We start from the raw sequence: 17,076 nt of genomic DNA on the forward strand, positions 1-17,076 counted from the left end.
GTGGCAAGTATCCCTGCACCCTGCCCACTTCAAGGAAATCCCTCCCATTCTCTCTCCTCATCTTTAAAAGCTTCCCAGCAGCTTTCCCTTCCCTTCAGAGATAACTCGTTTCAGTTTAGAGTTTTACAAATGATGAGAAATACCTTTGTCTCCACGTAGTTTCTACTATCTGTCCATCCAACATTGCATAGTCAAGGGATTACAAAGTCTGTGTCCTTGCTTCAACTAAGGGATTAGCAGGAAAACACCAGGAATGTGATGCAGATTAATATTTTAACAAATTACACTGTCATAGAGGATTAGCTTCACACATCGGTATCACCAGGCACCCTGGTGCTAACGAAATTCATTCTAAAAGACAGCTTTAAAGCAAATACGCAATGGCTAAATTCTGACAAAGAGCTTAGTCTGATTTGTGCATCATTCATGTAAACTATTTCAGAGGCACGGAAATCAAATCATATTTAAGACATTATATTTGATGTATTATATTTATCAAAAATAATAAAATTATAAAAATATCAAAACTGTAAGGAAAATTTGGAATGTCTGGTCACTGCACTCAGGATAAAGAAATAATTGAATAAAGACAGGTATAAAGCCATCGGATCTCTCACTTAAAATGCTAGAGAGGAAAGTAATGAGGAAGCTCTTCTACAAAGCTATTTCCAAGCTATTTGCCCTTTCAGTTTTTGTCTTCTATCAAAAAAAATAGTTCTATATATTTTATATTCTTGTATGGTAAGTAGAAATCTCTGGGGTCTGGAAAAAAAAGAGGGCATCCTTTAACTAAACAGGAAAGTTGGACTGATTGAGATAAACAATATGTATTTCAATTGTGTTTACCATTCCAGTACTTCCACTTCTAAGGAGGACATTCATAAAGAAATGTATCCAGACTTAGGAAGTTCAAGCTGGGTTTAATTGTATTCCTTCTAGAGTTTCACATAACCTCTGCCAATGATCCCTATCTTTTATCCTTGCTTACAGTTGTTAGAATTTATTAAAGAGTAAGAAGAGAAGGAAATAGTAAGGCACACCAGGGACAGAAGAATAAGAGTGTACTACCGTTTGTCTTTAGATGTTGAAAATGACTCTATCTGAAGTATTAGTATAAAACTTTTTTGTTTCCAACTCAGAAGGGTTAGATGGGCATAGCAGAATGAGAGAGACATAGGGAACTAAGATTCCAAATACAAACTTTTCATTTCTCTGTTTTGCCTCAAGTCACTCTGGGCAGATGATGGCAGAAACAACAGGATAAATAAAGTTGCAAGGAACGTTATAGACATGCTGTTGCAAAACTGAAGGTCTCCTGATAGGCTTAAAATGTTTTCCAGCATTTTCTTTACCAGTGTTGCTATTCTCACATAAAACAACATTTAACATGCTGTTTTTTTACTGACATTTTAAAGTAACACAGTGCAAAAATGGGACCTTTTGCAGATTGATACCATCAAGGATCATGACATAGGATTTAAATTAATACTTCTAAGAAGGGTTCATTGCTGAGAGTAAGCCTGTGAACTAAGATCAGAAGTTTAAGCTAACAAGATTCTACTTTTAGATGGGAAAAATTTAAAAAAAAAATTATTGGATCATTTGTGTTAATCATGCAATTTGTTTTGTTTTGTTTGTTTTTGTTAAGGTAATTGAAATCCACATAGAGCTCAGTTAAGTTTTTGTTTGTTTTTTTAAATAATATATTCAGTGTTTTAACATGAAGTCCAAAGGGAAAGATACTGGATTGGAGGTTAAGTATTGGGAAGTAATGTTGTCCTCATGGAGTGTATAACTCTAGGCAGGGCTGATGGGTGGGAGATGGTGCAAGAACAAAAACAATCAAGGTAATTTCACCTAGTGATTGGTGCTATGAAGGAAACAAACAGGATGATGTGACAGATGGGTGTCACGGGTCCAGGCAGTTTTCCACCTCTTTATGGTCAGAAGATACTGACCTTGGAATGAAAACTCTGAGTGTGAACACCTGCATTGAAATCTCTTTTTTACAACAACCCAGTTCCTGGATAATCTAAGGATCCCCCACCCTCATTTCAGCTCTTCTTTCTCTTTTCTGCTATGCTTGCTGGGCTCCCTACTCTCTTAGAGCCAAGCTGCTGTGGCTAGAGATCTTGCTGTTTGTCATTTTCCCACTCTGGATATCTTCTTTCTGACTAAAATCTCTTTCAGGAGGTTGGCATGGAAAGGAAAAGAGCTATAAGATTTAAATGTGTCAATGTGGCTACGTGTGAGCATATTATGTTAAAGAATTGGGTAGAAATAAAATTGAATAGAAGATTTCAGAAGTGTTTTATGGATTTAAAGTACTTAATGTTACATTCATTGACTAATTTACAATTACCAGTAATTACAATTATCTTTAAAACTAATATATTTCCTATTCTGTTTAAAGCTCGATTTTCAAGAAAGATGTTTCAAAACAACCATGTCGACTTTCTTTGTATGTAAAAAACAAGACATTAAATGGTTCCTTGATAATTTTAAATCAGAATTTTTAGAATCAAAAGTTCTCTTGAAAAGTCATCTAACTGCAGAACATAAAAAAGCAGCACTGTATTTTTTAATCTTATGAGATTTCACTCTTTCTTACTCAGGTAGAAGGTTGAGGCAAATGAAGGATTGTCTTTCATCATTCCACATCATAAGATGCAGGTTCTAAAGCACAAGTAACCATTTTACTTAGTCTCTTAACTTGACAAACTCAGACCATGTGAACGAATTCAGCAATGTGACATTTCACTTCTAGCCCTCTCTGTCCTTTGTAATAATAATCAGGGAAATAATATTTTAAATCTGTGTAGTAGGTACAAAATTACCTAGAAGATAAGGGTGACGGGTAGCCCACCTATGCTATGAAAGTAAAGGAAGAGTTAGGGTATTACTAAAGAAATCGTTTGCTATTGACATTCTTAAGACTGAGGCACTTATTCTCATATTTATTCTTACTTTTATGATTCTCATATTTATTTATTCTCATATTCATTCTTACTCTTATGAGCCACTGTATCAAATGTGCTGGATTAAAAAATAAAGAAATACACAAAACAAAATAAAATAGGGAATGCAAAGAAAACTCTAGTCAATACATGCAAGAGGTAATCAGACGATAAACGCGATTTTTAAACAAATCTTAAATTTGCAAAGTGAATAAATAATGGCTAAACTAAGGGCATTAGGTTTAGGCAGCTGCTGTGTGCTTGTAAACCAACTCTCAGAAAAATAACACCCTGATTTGTAGCATTTGCCAGTTTCTGTGGTCTAACTACTGACACCATGACAAATTTCAAATTACCCAGGTAAAGTCACTAAATGTGGAATTGGAGAGAGATGTGTACCACTGTCTTGTAAACTAGTACAAATTAACTACAGTGTGCCACTATGTCAGACCAGATAACATTCATTTTACCTAAATTTAAAAATGTTTCTAATTGATAAAAGTTGATCTCTCTGGCACTGTGGGAGGATAGGCTGACAGAAATTAATTTTCTAAATAACGTTTCACTGCAAGCACTGAAATATTTCAAATAGTAGCTATTTCTTAAAGAAACTCTGTGAAATGTATGTTATATTTTTCTGCCTGCAAAGCATAATTTCATTAATGGCTGATGACCCAAGGTCCTCAGCTGGCATTGCATTATGCTGTGCAGTGAAGGAGATGGTGTAGATAGTGGTTAAAAGTGCATAGTCTTGGGCCAACTGTTTGGGGCGGAGGGGGAAATGGCTTCCATCACTAACTACCTGAGTAAAACTGAGCCAGCTACCTAGATTCTGTCCATTTTGGTTTTCTTATCTGTAAAGTGGGGAAACTGTAAGTGCAGTTTAGTTCTTGTTATTTAAAGTAGTTATGTTTTATAGTCACCACAAACACCGAATTGGTGAATACAAAATCATTGCTCCTAAGAGAAATACAGGGTTAGTTTTCTGCAAGCTGTTTCATCAATCGATCAATATATAAACTTGTTTTGTGAGTGTTTCTGTTTATAGGCACCTTCTTTAATATATATTGTTGACTCATTAACGTTGAACTCACAGCCATAGCACCACAGCTCATGTGTGAACAAAGCTCATCTAACACACTTATTTCCTCCATATGTCACATCATACCTTCTTGCTCTTAGGAACACTAGATAATACCACACTCGAGGGCCATTTTAAACAGCAAACTCACCAAAATCACCACAAAAAGCACACAAATGTGAAAAATGTGGCAATGAATAGACTAAAAAACGACACTGTTTATAGGACCATGTTTCCCCCAAAATAAGACGTACCCCTAAAATAATCCCCAGTTAAGATTGTCAGCCAGACGGATGCATTTAGGTAGTTCTACATTACGACGATGTTCCAGAAGAAGATGACATGACTGTATTTGAATAAATGTAGACCTTTGTACATGAATAAGTGTAGATTGCTGTACATGAAAAAATAAGACATCCCTTGAAAATAAGCCCTGATGCATCTTTTGGAGCAAAAATTAATATAAGACCCAATCTCATTTTCGGGGAAATACAGTATAAGACCTGGTCTTATTTTCAGGGAAACATGGTATGAGACTTGAAATAAGAAAGCAGAGCTTCACCTAGTTTGACCTCAGTGGGGAATATGTGCATCATGTGATTCTAGTTTTCTGCCCTTCTGTGCATGCCTATATCTGAGAATGCCTGCAAAAGCATGGAAGTGAGGTTTATAAATAAACATTAGCAAGTAGGCAATTCACACATACGGAAGCTCCAAATAATGAGGGCCAAGTGTACTTCACCGTGTTGTTATCACGGTGTCGTTAATATATGTGAATTACCTAGAACAGTAAGCAATCCATAGATTCCAGCTGAAACTACAATGTTAATAGGAACTGTTGAAGTATAAAGAGTGATTTTCTTTGCTTTTATTAAAATATTGCCATTCCAGTTTGTGGTCCTTTTATTTGTTCCATTTCCCAGTTTATAGCCATTTACTGCTTAATTTTCACTTTTTTCTGACTGCTATCAGTGTGCACCTCTCCAGCCTCATAACGTCTCCCTGCACCCCCAACCCGTGCAAACACAATTCAGTTGACTTTTTAACCAGTGAGGACTTGAGAGTACTCCGAATGAGTCCTCAGCTCTGGTAGAGTTATCTTATTTACATATCCACCATTTACATATGCAGATTGTATGTTTATCGTCAAGGGTTTTGGCCAAGAACTTTCCTTGTCCAGGAGCTGTGACCTGTTCATGATCTTTCCTAGGTGAGACACTCAGGCCACATCACAGATTATTATTTCACATTAGATTATGGTGACTTGAAACTTCCAGATAGAACTTGTGGTAGACTCTCTGGGAGATGTTATTTAAATATCACTTCCTCCACTAAATGTTCAACTGAATACCATAGTCACAGAAAAAAAAAAGAAAAGAAATTATTGCATGTTGAAGGATTTTGTATTATTTGTGGTAATATTAAAAGGCTCTTATTATTAACATTTTAATAATTTTTGTAGTCAAAATGTGGCTGTCATTTGAGGACTTTGCATTGCTGAGCTGAAAATCCTAGTGGGTTTTAAAACTAGCCTATATATAAAATTTGAAAAATAAGCCAAGAGATGGGCGGAATCCCTCACTGAACTTAGATGTTATGAATTGCAGTATAAGGATTTAAGTTGGTTTCATTTGTTTATGTCAGTTTCTTAGATTTAGGTATTTCATAAAGAATTTTTTTTTCAGATAAACCCCATGATAAACTTTATCATTCATTGTATCTTAACTATATAAATTATATAAGTACTTTTTAAAATTCAGGTATTACTATGGGTTAATAAGATAATGAATTGCAATTTGCTTTTTCAAAACAAGGATATATATTTTTGGCCATTTTCTTCATATTTATTTTTTAAAATATTGCTGCCACTTTTTTGTAAGTATGCCATAATTCTATTTACCACATTTTGTTGATCTGTAAAGTCATACAAGCCCGAAATTTTAAAGGTACAATTTTATAGCCAATATTAATAGTGTTAAAACAAATACACTAAAAAATAAAATCCTTAAAACTGAATGCCTTACAAAGGAAAAGTATGTGTTAAAATGGTGTCCTCTTTGAGTTAACATATGTATAGGAAATACATTTTAAATGAAAATGTAACTGCTCTAGAGGAATAGATAGGTTTGTTTTACAGCAAATTGAAAGTTCAGAGAAATATCCATCATTCAGTTACTACAATAATAAATTAAATCAAGGGGGCAAGGAAAGAGAATAGAGGAGACAATGGGAAATAAAGGAAAAGGAGGAGGTGAGTTAAGAAAGCTATTGCTTATGAACTTCTTCCTACAAAAAGTGATAGGAAAACAGCAGATAGGGCAACAGAGAGAAAATTGCATCAGGCTTCAGTGTTTATGCTTTTGATGGAAATGTGCAAATCATTTCCATTCCTTATGGTGCTGTCATGCTCCATCACTTTAGTCCATTTTCACCTTGCAAAGGAATTCTGAATGGGACTTCCTTCTCTGGCAGCTAATTAATCTCCCACAAGCCTGCTCTTGCAGCTTGTCTGCCTGGAAGCCCCACACCTTAAGCTGGTGACTCCTGAGCAGGTTTCTTTCCCCTTGGGCAGTTCTTTCTTCCCTTAAGCTATACGAAGTCACATCTTTTCCTTTTCATTTGGAAGTTATGTGAGCTTTAATCTATCACTGAGAAATTGCTCCTTCTACTCTACCACCACAAATGAATATACTCCCAAATAATTGAATTGGGTTTTCATGACAACAGACAAAGCCTGAATATAAATTGTGAATGTGCACGGTATTTTACCAATGGTGCATAAAATATGTAAGGACATATATTACTAAATTATACATTTCTGTGTATTTGTATTTGCTAGATTTTTTATTGTGATGAAACAGATATAATAGTGTTGCATTTGCTTTAAAAATACTATCAAATTTTGCAAATAGGAGACTTTTTTAGTTTACTGGCGCACTCTGTAAAAATTTTTTTTAAAGTAAGAGCATAATTCTTTATAGGTTGAAATGCTTCAATTAAAAAATAATAAAAATCCTATTCAGGTTTATTCTATTTAGTAAATATAGCCTTATATAAATCCCCACTAGTCAACTACTTACAAATAGTAATGCTTAATTTATAATTGAATTGGAATTATATTTGAATAATAGCTCATAGGAGGTTAAAAATATTAACTGTACTTTAATATTTTCCTGGTGCTGTTCACATATATCTTTCTTTCTTTAATGGAATTATCTTCATTCCTTTAGTTTTTTTTTCCTGTTTTTGTTAAATCTTCAGTGGATTTGCGTCTATATTTTTCCTTTTCTTTATATTTCCTTTTAATTAAACATAAAATACCTTCCATCAACTATGTATTGCATGTCTTTAGAAAGCAGACTATATGATAATGGAATAACTGTTCCAAATGTTAAAGGTTATCTGTCCATCTGAGAAGATGGATGCAATTTGACCCAGGCAGGTATGGTAAACATACTTGATGAAAGAATAGGATCACTATAGATATTCAATTATTCACTGATATAAATGTGCACACACACTCACACACATTTCCTGCCTCTTAACATGTGTAGTAATTATTTAAAAAATTACATGGTGGATGTTGTTAATGGCAAATTGTAGGGAGTCTATATTAGGTGGTCTTTCTATAAAAGGTAATGAATTCTGTTTTAGCAGTCAGTTTAATTATAGGCAAATTATTTTTGTCCTTTAGGTCTTATTTTATTCTTGGGTAAGACAAGTCTACTTTGGTTTTGAACTTAATTCATGACCTTGACCCTTACTTCTACTGTGGGTCTTTTCCTCAGTCTCAGCTGAAAGTCGGATGTACTCAGTGAGTTTCCTCCACTCTGGTTGGTATTAGAGTCCAAAACCTTCCAGCATGCCTGGTGTCTGGTATCACCATTCAGCTCTCAATCACAGAGCAGGAAATCTCTCCTAGGCCTTAAGGAATCATACTCTGTAGAAATGCTTTTAGATCTTAACCAACAATTCATAGTGAGTCCCCACACAAACTACTGCCATTCCCAGTGCAACTTACTTTTCTCAGGTACCCTAACTGCAAATTCCAGGCATATCAGGGGCCCAGACTCCTCACTACCTCTTGGCTCAGTGAGACTTCAGTCTATTGGGGTTCTAGCACTGTAGCTGATGGTAGGACAGTACTTCCAAGCCAAAAGACAAGGAAGTCAGAGAACTCATGTTGAGTTTTCCCCTTCACTCAAGAATTACCATACTGCACTGTGTTTAGTTCAATGCCAAAAAATAGTTGCCTTAAATAATTTGTGTAATTTTATAGTTGTTTATGGTAGGAGAAGTACAATACTGGTTACTCTATCATGGTTAGAAACATAAATCCTAACAGGACTTTATTGTGAGATAAATAAGATTGCCAGAAGTGAGTCAGGTGGAGGTTGGTAAGGGGGTCAGGAGCATTTACAGTTATTATAGAGCCAGTAGCTAAAGGAGTTTTGCAACAAGCTACATCTATACTTTCAAATACAAGAATGGAAAAGAGATGTACTTTAAGGATCAAGGGATCAAGTCAGTAACACATTTAATGAGATGTTTCTGTAGAAGACAACAAATATGATTAGAAATTAGAACCTAATTTCAATTTCCTTCCTTTAGCCACTAATCTTTAGCAAATAGCGGTCCCCATACAAAGATAAGTCATAATAAAAAGGGACCAGAACTTATGAAGAATTGCAAAAATTGAAGAATACATGAATGTAAATCAAATTCCACTGAAGCACATACAGTGCATAAGTTATCATACTGTATTAAGGTATCAATAATTCAGACAAAAAGTGCTATACCGATCAGAGCTTAACTAACTAGTAATCAGAAATGTACTTAGTTCGACACATCTGGTCACAGCATTATTAGTTATATCACCAGGAACAATGATTTTTCCCTGAGTTCTTGTCTTCTTGAAAGAAGGAATTCAGTCAAGAGACACAGTTAGGTGAAGGGCGAAAAGCAAAGTTTATCAGTGAAAGTAGGTATGGACTCACCCAAGGTGGGGAGCAGCCCAATGTCTCTGTCATCCTGTAGATTGGTGTAGGGATGGAGTCCCAGAGAGCAGTTTCCAGGCTCTCGACCTCACGTAGAGGGGTGCTGACTCGGGTAGTGGATGGCCATTGACTGTAACTAGTTGGCCATTAGCTGTAACCAGTTGGCCATTGGCCACTAATATAAATGCTGTGGCTACGCTAGCAAGCGTGGATTGCGGCTAGCAAGTGTGGTTAGCAAGCGGATTGTGGATTACAGATCGTGTTGATCCTACTTCCTGTCTTGACCGGCCACCAGTGAGACTAGGGTACAGGAAGACCCCTCATTGGGATACTGGTAGATGTTTGCTTTTGTATCTTGACCAGCCACCATCGAGGATATAGTGGTATGACTCCCCTATCTAGGGCTTCGTTGTTATTCCTTTTTGGCCTCCCCTTGTCCTGTGTTCTTGTGTGGGGGAGCTGGAGCTGAGATCCTGCATTACAAATGGGTTGTCCCCTTCCTCTTCCTGCTGCCTTGTTTAATGTGGTTTCCCTTTTCTCTGACTAGCTGCCTCGTCCTGCACGTTTCCTTCATTCTAGTGTGTCTGAGACAGCCTGAGTCTTTGTTCTGGTGGTTCGGTTCATTGGGTCTGCAACAGGATGTTGATGACGAGAATGGGTCAACTGTGGAGGCCTCCTTGTTCCTCCTCCCCCTGCCCATGCCTACCTTCCTACCTACTCTATTAGTCACCCTACTTCTACTTTTTCTCTAGTTTTAAAATATATTTATAAATAAAGTTACTTAAAAGCAATCAAACATTACAAATGAGGGGTGATACAGCTGTATGTGTATTCTGTTTCATTAAGAAAGTGTCCTTTCATAAAATGAGAAAAGTGCCCTTGTTTCAATTATGGCCGATCATTTAGATCAGTGGTTCTCAAATGTTAGCCTGCATCAGAATCACCTGGAGAGTTTGTTAAAACACAGATTATTGAGCCTCAACCCCAGCGTTTCTGACAGTGGGTTTAGGGTGAATCTCAAGAATTTGCAATTTGCATTTTGACATGTTCCCAAATGATGCTGATGCTGCTGGTCGGGGTAAAACCCTTTTAGAATCACTGGTTTAGATTCTTATCTCTAAAGGCAAATTATAATCATCAAGAGGAGACGTTAATTCACACTAATGCTCCGGCTCCCTTTCAGACAAATTGAAACAGAATGTCTGGGACTTGAGGCTGTGCCTGGGCCCTATGTATCTCAGGTGATTCTGACATGCAGCCAAAACTGAGAGAAAAAAAGAAACAGAATAACTTAAAGAAATTTGTCAGATCTTAATGCATTAATGTAATGTTTTCTCAGCATATTCCTTTATTAGGTAGGAACAATGCTGATATAGTCATTCATAATAAGGAATGAATGACAGGATAAAGATGGCTTTACCAAGTGACTTTATAAATTGAAGGTAATTTAAATTTAATCCTTTTTATGCTGCTAACTTTATAAAATGCTTAAAATATAAGGTAGTCATAGAACTTTTAAAGTGTTCTTGTCCATTTTTGCCATTTATAAACCTACTTTATGCCTTAGATATTTCAATTGTGTTTATTAGCATTGTATAGACAGCATAAGAAATACTTAAGTACTAACGCCTAAAACTTTAACTCTTAATTTCTTACTCTACAGTGAAAGATGCAGATGCACTTTGTATGGACATACAGACTCTGTGAACAGCATTGAGTTTTTCCCTTACTCCAACACTCTTCTCACCGGATCTGCAGATAAATCTCTGTCTCTATGGGATGCAAGAACGGTAAGCATACCAATAACAGTTTTTCCAGGTTTTAATAAGTCTAGACACTCTTAGTTACTCTTCAGGGACTGGGTACAACTCATAAAGTAATTGTGCCAGGACAGGTAGGGTAAAAGAATGATCGTAAGTTTCTATTTACAAGATCCTATTAATGTACTCTTATCACCCCGCCTCCTGAATGTAAGGACTATAAAAATAATGCAATTACTTCATTAAACATTAATTCAATTATTTATTGAAACTCTGCTGGTGCAACAGATATGAAAGGGAAAGACATAGTGCCTCTTTTTTTAAGTGTACTTAGGTAAGGAAGAAGGAAAAAGAGATTCTTTCAATGCAATGAAGTGTGTTAAATTGGAAGAATATACAAAGTACAGGGGGGAAAACAAGAAGGAAAACCCTCACCTGCTTGGAAGAGTATGGATGGCTTGCTTGAGCTGAGCTTTGGAGTGTAAGTAGGATATGGCAGGTATTCTTGTGAAGGGTGGCTTCCAGGAAAGGGCAGTGCTTGTACAAAGCCATGAGATGTGACACTACAATGGCATATACTGGGAGCAATGACATGTATGAATAGAGCTTATAGGAGAAGGAAGAAATGACAAGAAAGAGTAAACAGATGGACGATGACAGAATCCTGACGTATCTGACTGAAGTTTTATACTGCCTTGGAGAGTAACATAATCGAATTTGCCTTATAGAAAGTTTGATATTAGGTGTGGGGACAGAACCCCAAAAAGCAGTTTCCAGGCTCTCGGCCTCACATAGAAAGGTGTTGGCTCAGGTAGTAAATGGCCATCAACTGTGATTGGATGGCCATCAGCTGTGGCTAGTTGGTCGTCAGCTGTAACCAGTGAGCAATTGGCCACTAATATAACTGCCCTGGCTAGGCTAGCAGAAAAAAATGGGGGCTAGCAAGAAGATGGTGGCTGAGCTAGCAAGAGCGGATTGCAGTTAGGATGGCGGGTTGCGGAGAGTATAGTGCCGCCAGTGAGAATATAGTGATATGACTCCCCTACCTATGGCTCCGTGGGTGTTCCTTTTTGGCCTCACCATATCCTGCATTCTTGTGTGGGGAGCTGGAGCAGAGAACCCGCAGGCCGCCCCGCATGACATTAGGATAAGGGAATCCATTTCATCGAGGAGGCTAGTACCACAGGTGAGGGGCAGATAAGAATTTGAACTAGGAGATTGTGAAAATAAACAGGATTGAATGAATTAAAGAGAAGAGGTGTATCAGAATTTGAAGTGATTGGAGGTGGAAATTATGGGAGGAGGAGGGATTTAGGGTGACCAACTCCTAGTTTGTCTAGGATTAAGGGTTTTCCTGGGTCATGGGATTTTCAGTGCTGAAACTAGACAGTCCTGGGTTACTGTGCCTGCTAGAGTGCTTTACATGTGAAGAAATGGAAATACAATGTGGGATCTACATTTTCAAACACTTTGGCTGTGAAGATGAAGAGGAGAAAAGGCTGTAGGTTTAGGATCAAATAAAAGTTCTTCTCTTTTTCAGACAGGAGACAGAATGTTTATTTGGTTAGGGGTAAGAGCAGGGGGGAAGGAAAGGGTTGAAGATTCAGGAAAGAGAAGAAATAATAGAGAGGCTTATTGAGTACAGATTTTAGTAATTTGAGGAATGCCAAGCAAGATATGCAAAACAGAGTCTCCATATTCGTTCTTAGCAACATTAGATGAGGATAATAAAGAAAACTAGGATTCCAGGAGACTGTACAAAAAGGAAGAAATATCCATAATACCTGGTTCCTGGGTCAGTAAAGAAATGCAGCTTGTAATTTCTCCTGTTTATCTTCCCATATAAAATACATGATTGATACCAATAAAAGAATATGATATCATACAGATGATACAAACAGGGACCCAAGATCTGTTGGAGGGCAGGACATGCTATTTAGTCCTCTGAGGCAATTTCATTTGGGATGAATAAAGAACAAGTCTTTAGGGTCACATATTCTAGAAAAAGCTAATGGTAGAGCTACAAGTAGCTTATAGACACCAACTTCACATGTTGCAGATCTTTAGACTTCTGAGGAAGCAGAAGCCAAGGGGGCATTGTGGGAAAAGTGTGTCAGATGTGACTTAAGAATAAAACCAGAATGATTAATTTTAGGATACAATAGTCCCACAACCTCTTCCTTGTATTAAAATAGTTTAGACCCTGATACAGTGGAGTTCACTTTTGCTAATGGAGCATCAATGGAAAAGCAAGGTTTTCAATGCATTTAGTCCAAATACTGAGATGTGAAGTGCATGTAAAAGTAATTGGTAAAGGAAAACCCATAGAGAAAATATTAATTTAGCAGTGACCTAAATTTTATGTTCATTTTCTCTTGATTTCAGTTTTTTTTTCTTTCCTGTCTCTCAACGTGTTATGACTGAATGTTCTCAGAAAGCGTGTCACTCATTTACTTTCTCTCATGTGAAAAACTGGAGCACTAATGCTTGGAAGTAAAACTGTTATTAAGAAAAGTTGCCTCTCATATGCCTGCCTTAAATGCATGGAGTTGTTTATTGACGGTGACCTTCCTTCCTGATATTGCAATCTCTCTAGTGTGCTGTTTTTATTCCCCACTGTATCTCTAAGTGCAGGAGAAAAGGGATTCAGCACCACACAGAGCCTTTAGCATATAGCATAGCATATGGATTGATGTATATGCAAAGAAAGGCTGTGAATCCCAAAAGTATTACTATAATCACAATATATATAAATATAAATGTAAATATAAACATCTGAATAGGTTTAATGGCAGATTAAATTTTATATTAATAATATTATTGTAATACTGTTAGTACGCATACTAGCTTTATATTCATTAATACTAGGAAAAGGGCTCTAAAATATTTTGTATAAATTAAATGCTAGTCACAAATATTGGGAAATGCATCTACAATTAGAAATAAAGTTAATTGAATGTGTTTTTTTCTAAAAATATTTTCAAACTGGATGGTAAGAAATGCATATTTAAATTGATATCTATGCAATCTAGAATGAACATGTAAAACAAAAGGGAAATTTACTTAAGTTATTAATAATTAGAAAATGTAAGGTGTTAACTAAAATATTGATACTAAATTCTACAAATAATGTGTGACAACAACTGTATAATTCAACAGAATAATTCACTAATAATTACCTCTGGTAATTTTGTTTTAGATCTGCCTCATTTATTTAAAACACACACACACAAAAAAAACTTGAAATAACCAGATTTTTAAAAATTCATATAATATGCATAGTTTTTAAAAGGTACATGCTATATGTTATTTATATAATATGGAATTATTAGCTGTGTTATATCCCAAAGGTTCATGAAGGAGTTAAAAATAAATTAAGTTTTGTAGTTGAATATTAGGAGCTATTGAGAAGAGTAACCAGGATAATAACTACAGTTCCATGTGGTAGTAAAAACTGTGCAACACATTGCTATGGATGATATCATTTGACTTGTATTATCAACCACATCCATAGTATGCTGATCTTCTTAATAACTTTAAGATTATGTTAATCCCTTAATAAATAAATAATAAAACTGTCAGGTTATACTGAAAATCTGAACCTGAAAGAACAGGAATGACTTTCTTCTCTTCTTAGTAAAGCAAGAGCAGTACATTTTGTCACTTTAATGTGATCAATTAGTATTGCGACATCCTCTAAAATATTTTTTGATGAAACTTGAAAATGACCAGTGGATTATATTTCTATAAATTAATTTGAAACCTTTTTCTCCCATTCCCAAACATACACTAGTCTTAAATCATTAACCTAATGTAACAGCTTATTGTCAAAGATGATGAATGTGCAGACCTCTAAGTCAGTCTCTAAGTCAACTGGACAGATCAGCTCTGAATATTGTGAGAGATGAGGAGAGGGATATCAATCTCTCTAATTACCAAATTGAGGCTATTAAATAGCTTGCATTTTGGAAACTCATGAAATTGTTCTGTTTTACAGAACCAACATGCAGAGTATTTTTCCTCAAGGTTATGAAACAGGAAAATTATTTTATTGAAATTAAAAAATCAGATTGTAATATTGCCAGAAAAATGTATGATATAGTACATTTAATGAAAACTTATAATGCCCTCTCAAAAAGTGACATGAAAAATCCCAACATACGCCAGTGGTTTGGAAACCCATTTAAAATAAATACAATGAGATTATGAGTTATTCACAAGTCCAATGAAAATATTAAGGCTTTGATATGTTTTTCTAAAAGAATGTGCTCGCAGTACAGTAAAGCATAGAATAGGATGAGTAATGCATCTGTGAGTTGTTCAGAGCGGGGTTGGCAATGGTCAGAGTTGCTGACATTTTGTCTCTTGTGATGAATCAGACACAGAGAGTTCATGGCCTGGGAGCCTTTGGTGGCTGTGGCCTGCTCCCTAGACTAACTGCAGGCTCTAGTCCAGCATATGGTGTTGTTCTGACTTAGCTTTAGCCAAAGAATCCAGTTACTAAGCACTGTGAGTTCCTATAAAGTGGAGAAACTAAGAATTCACCAAGAAAGTTACACTCTTGGGTCCTGTCTAGTGCCTGCCTCATTGTTCAGCCTGTAGTTCAGCTTGCACCCTGCATAGGTCTGTTGGTTGCCTGATGTAGGATCTGGTGGCCTCTCAGAGGAGCCTGGCCTTATTCATGAGCCAGAGTGTGGAAACAAAGGCAAAGCTTGTATGTTCTCTCTCTAGGTTTTATTCTTCAGTTTAGTAATATTTATTGAAGATCTTTGTGCCAGGCACCATTCTGGCTTCTGGATTATTGACTGTGAGAGCCCCTTCGCTCAATGAACAAATAGTCTACTAGGGAGCAGACATAAAGATACATTATCTTAAAATAATGTAGTAATTGCTATATACTTGGTATAACTATAGCTTTGACTTTTTGTACCAAAGCTTACTCTTCCAAGAGGTGATATTATGACTAACACTTATTTAATACCTACTATGTGCCGTCACTTTGCTTATATCGTCTATGTGATGATTACTGGAATTACCATTATTATCTATATTAGCAATTGAAAAAACAAAGGCTTAGAAGAGTAAAGTAATTTGCCCAAGATTGGCCAACTAGCCAGTGGCTGACTCAGGAAACCTCAATTCTGTATTGTTATTTTATGGCCTCCAATGTTTTGCTGGTTCTCACTGAAAAATTAGGATAGTGTTAAAATGACATTTCCATGAAAAAAAAAAAAAAGATGATTCAGTATGCTTATATTTTCAAATATGATTTTTTTAACACTGTAATTCAATGATTCATAAGTCAGATCTATGCTTGTATTTATCGACTATCAAAGCTGCAAATGGTCCCTTGCAAAGATACAAAACGCTAAAGGGAAACAGTGTATCATGGTCTGTTGCTATCAGTTATATACAGGATTGTCGAATTCATCCACCAGTTATGCAAAGGCATTTTTCTTAAAATTTTGCTAGGCATTTTGTTCATCCTGAGGTCAATCAGTTGGTCTTGTAAAGCAATCAGGAGTTTTCACATATTTTGAAACAATGTAGAAAATTCTGTTCTTACACTTTTATGAAGAGTCCAATTCAAGAACTTTCAAAAGCGATTACCCTGATAGAGATTTGGCAGATGAAGCTCTTCAAAACAACTGTTATCAAATGTTCCGTCGAGCAAATTTCCTTTAAAAATGGTCCCTTTTATGTTCACTGTTAAAATGTCACCTTTCCTTTGATGGGATGATTAACTGTATTATTATTTTCAAAAATATCTGCTTCTACCACATGATTGACAAATATTTGCCATCACATAAAACATCAACAAATTAGGATTACTTGTGTTTTGGGGGGATAGCATAACTCATCTCTAAGGTCAACTTAAAAAAAAATGCTTTGCTAAACTCTAGCAGTCAAATTCAGTGGGGGCATGAAACATTTTTTTGGTTACTCCCTGATTCATTAGAAATGATTGTTAAGGTTATAATCATCAAAGGACTGGTTTGCATAAAATTAACCAGCTTAAAAATATCCAAAGTGCTCCAAATTGCAGTAATACACTGCAATACTTAAAGAAAGCGTCACTGTGATTTTTTCCAGATACTGTGATGCAGCTTGCTTTGGAGACCTTGATTCAGCGACCTTTAGATTACACAAATCCTATGCAAAATCACACAGTTCCCTCACTAAATAAATGTCAGCTACTATCAGTTATTAAACACATTTAAACCCTAACTATGTGGAATTAACCAACATGTACAATGATCTTTCTTTTGAAAAGCCTTTCC

General features: G+C 35.9%; 1 protein-coding gene across 2 annotated transcripts in view; it reads left to right on the forward strand.

Annotated features, from left to right (window-relative positions):
* SPAG16 (sperm associated antigen 16) overlaps positions 1-17,076 on the forward strand; it is a 747,944-nt gene that overhangs the window by 439,425 nt on the left and 291,443 nt on the right. For both annotated transcript variants that reach the window (XM_074312750.1, XM_074312756.1), the window contains one exon: positions 10,699-10,825. In XM_074312750.1, the coding sequence (XP_074168851.1) occupies positions 10,699-10,825 (127 nt within the window). The remainder of the gene's footprint in view (positions 1-10,698; positions 10,826-17,076) is intronic.

Source organism: Rhinolophus sinicus, linkage group LG01 (assembly GCF_036562045.2).
Source record: "Rhinolophus sinicus isolate RSC01 linkage group LG01, ASM3656204v1, whole genome shotgun sequence".
Classification (NCBI taxonomy): Eukaryota; Metazoa; Chordata; class Mammalia; order Chiroptera; family Rhinolophidae; genus Rhinolophus; species Rhinolophus sinicus.